The following is a 2,851-nucleotide window of genomic DNA, read 5'->3' on the forward strand; positions in this document are numbered from 1 at the left end:
TATGTCATAAAAATCCCCTGGACTAAGGAGTGTTTGGTACAGGGCCACACCTTCCAAATGCATCTGGCATCTCATGACTAATGTTTGTCTCCTTGCAGCACTATGACTTGATTTGGAATTTCTGTTTTTGTTAAATGAGTTTCCTTTATGTCTCTCTCACTGTAACAGATAATATTTCAGATTTTGATGAGAAAATTGGAACTGGAAATTGGAAGTTTTCTAGCCTACCAAACTTGCCTGATTTTGAGAGCCTCCCAGCCTCTACAACAGCTTGATACTGCACTGCAAAACCACCAATATCCTGAGGAGAAGGATGTGCGGCTCTTCCCTCCCTGACTCTGCCTGGGGCTCTGCCCTGCTCTGTTGGGTTGCTGTCTTTCTCCTGGGAACAAGTAAGTCCTGGGTGCAGGTGGGACTGTTCCCGAGATCCTTTACTGCTGCTGCACTGACTCTCTATTTCTCTAGGTGCTCACTCCTGTCTCCTTTCTCCCAGGTGCAGAAAGTACTGGGGTTGTCCAGTCTCCAAGACACATAATCAAAGAAAGGGGAAGAGGGACCATTCTGAAATGTATTCCCAGCTCTGGGCATGATAATGAGCTCTGGTACCAAGAGACTCTGGGGCGGGAACTGAAGTTCCTCATTCAGCATTATCAAACATCAGAGGGGGAGAAAGGCACCATACCCAACCGATTCTCAGTGCAGCAGTTCAGTGACTATCACTCTGAGATGAACATGAGTGCCTTGGAGCTGGAGGACTCTGCTGTGTACTTCTGAGCCAGCTCACCACAGCCTTACAGGGTTACTAATTGTTTTAATTTTAATCTTCTTGTCCAAGCTGATGATGTAGTACAGAGGTGTATGCAGATGCCTCTCAGCCTTGGGCCAAAGCCCCAAAATGCACCTAGCTCTTTTCTAATCCTCTCACTGGTTAGGTGAGCTCATACAGAGTGCTTCTTTACACTGAGGTGGCACCAGGCCCTCCAGATGGTCTCAGATCTCTCCCAGTGCCTTGTAGGTACTAGGCGGTGGTAGAAAACCCTACTCTGTGTTGGTGTATGGCCATAAGCAACATGTTTTAACATGAGGGTAAACATTAACATATCCATTTTGTAGATAAAGAGTTATACACACCACTTTCATAGAAATCACTAGCTAATGAAATTTCCCAATATTTCATGCTTAAGAATATCAATGAAAGGATTGAAACCTATACCTCTTTGCCTTCTAAGTCAAAGGTCTGAATTTGTATTTTACATTTTTTTTTATTTCCTAGTTTGGTTCAAAAAATGAGGCAGCTCACTGTCTCTTGTGTTATAAGGCCATGTGATTTTAGTGCGAATATATGAGTCTGGGGGAAGGAGGCTGACAAGTTATAGATGAATAATACTAAACAACATAATGTTTGTCCTGTCATGGTTTCAAGATGAGGTTTATCTTTTCAACAAAAGAAAATTTGCTACTCAACAATTAAACAATCAATTGAAAAGGAATAAAAGGGAGACATTCATACAGATGATTCTCTCACCATTGAAATCAGAGTATAGCTCAGAAAACTAACATTTCTGATAGATCATATCTTATTTTGGAAATAATCCGTAGAGCTATGAAATTTCTCATTTTCCTCTCCCACCATCTTGGCCTGACTCACTCATGGGTAATGGTCTCCTTTGTTTGGTCTCTTGGTCTCTGGGGATGAGCCAAGCTTTGGGAATGGATTAGAATGTCTTTTCTCGGATAACCAGACTCCATCCCCAGCATCTTTGCATCTAAGCATCTCTGCTTACCCTCTTTGTCTCTTCTGCTTTTGAGTTCTTCTTCACCATGGCCAGGTTATAGAAAATTTTCATCAAGATCCTTTCAGAATATGTGGCCTCAGAATGTAAGCTTCATACTGAGATACTATCTGTGAAGGAACTAACTGAACTATGCGTTACTTAGGGAGGAACCTGTATTGCCATTGAGTGGAGGTCAATGTTTCTTGTTAGCAAAGTCATGTCAAAATGTGATAGAGGAGCTTTTGAGTGGTTTTGGTACAATTCCCTGAGACCCTAGGGGGACCAGAATTGCATCTTTCCTGACAGAAAGCTCTTTCTAAGCTTGCTGAAGGGGGCTTCTTCTTGACAGAAAGCACAGTGACGAAGATTTAGGCCCACCATTCTCAGCCTTTCCTGAAATAAGTTGAGAATTCAGATTTATAAGGACATACTGAGGGCTGAGCCTAGAAGTTAGAGCTTGTGCCCCTGAATAGGTTTGAGGGATCTTAAAACAATTGTTCACATGGTAATGACCTCAGCCTTGCTGTTTTTAAAGCCTTCTGGGTGTCAAGCAGTCTTTGTAGCCATAGAGAGCACTGAAGGTTTATGTTCAAGTATTTAGGCAAAGTAAAGAATTAAAGGAAATGTTATAGAACACATCATGGTATGAGGAAGCAACTGAGACTAAAATTAGTAAAAAAGCAGTAATGTCATAGTAAAAATTAAAAAAAAAATGATTGACTAAAATCAGAGAAAGAGAAATGCATTTAGGGATAAAAACCGTGGTAGAAATTCTTTTCTATCTAAGTTGGTAACTATTGTGTATTCACTATAATAATTGTTGCGTAATGCAGCTATGAGATTATGGTTGAAAACTGGCTTGCTTCTGTGGAGAAGGGGTGTGGCGTGTTAACCATGCAGTTCAAGCATGTGTTGGAGACAGTGACATCACTAAGCCACTGAAAGACCCAGCTCTGGCTTCCCAAACAGGGCTGGAACACATGAGAGCTTGCCTTGCTCCTGAGATGTCCTTCAAGTGCTTCTTTTGGCTCTTGAGTCTCCTGTGTGCAAGTGAGTGCTGGTCAGGCCACAGGTGT

The 2,851-nt window shown here is 42.0% G+C and overlaps 1 gene segment (V, D, J or C); it reads left to right on the forward strand.

The window, feature by feature from the left end:
- The first annotated feature begins 313 nt into the window (after positions 1–313).
- Positions 314–774, forward strand: LOC129672622 (T cell receptor beta variable 13-like). The segment is given in 2 exon segments: positions 314–392; positions 494–774. Coding segments are annotated over 2 exon segments (360 nt in total).
- Positions 775–2,851: the final 2,077 nt, after the last annotated feature.

Source organism: Psammomys obesus, unplaced genomic scaffold (assembly GCF_907164565.1).
Source record: "Psammomys obesus unplaced genomic scaffold, mPsaObe1.curated_primary_1811, whole genome shotgun sequence".
Classification (NCBI taxonomy): Eukaryota; Metazoa; Chordata; class Mammalia; order Rodentia; family Muridae; genus Psammomys; species Psammomys obesus.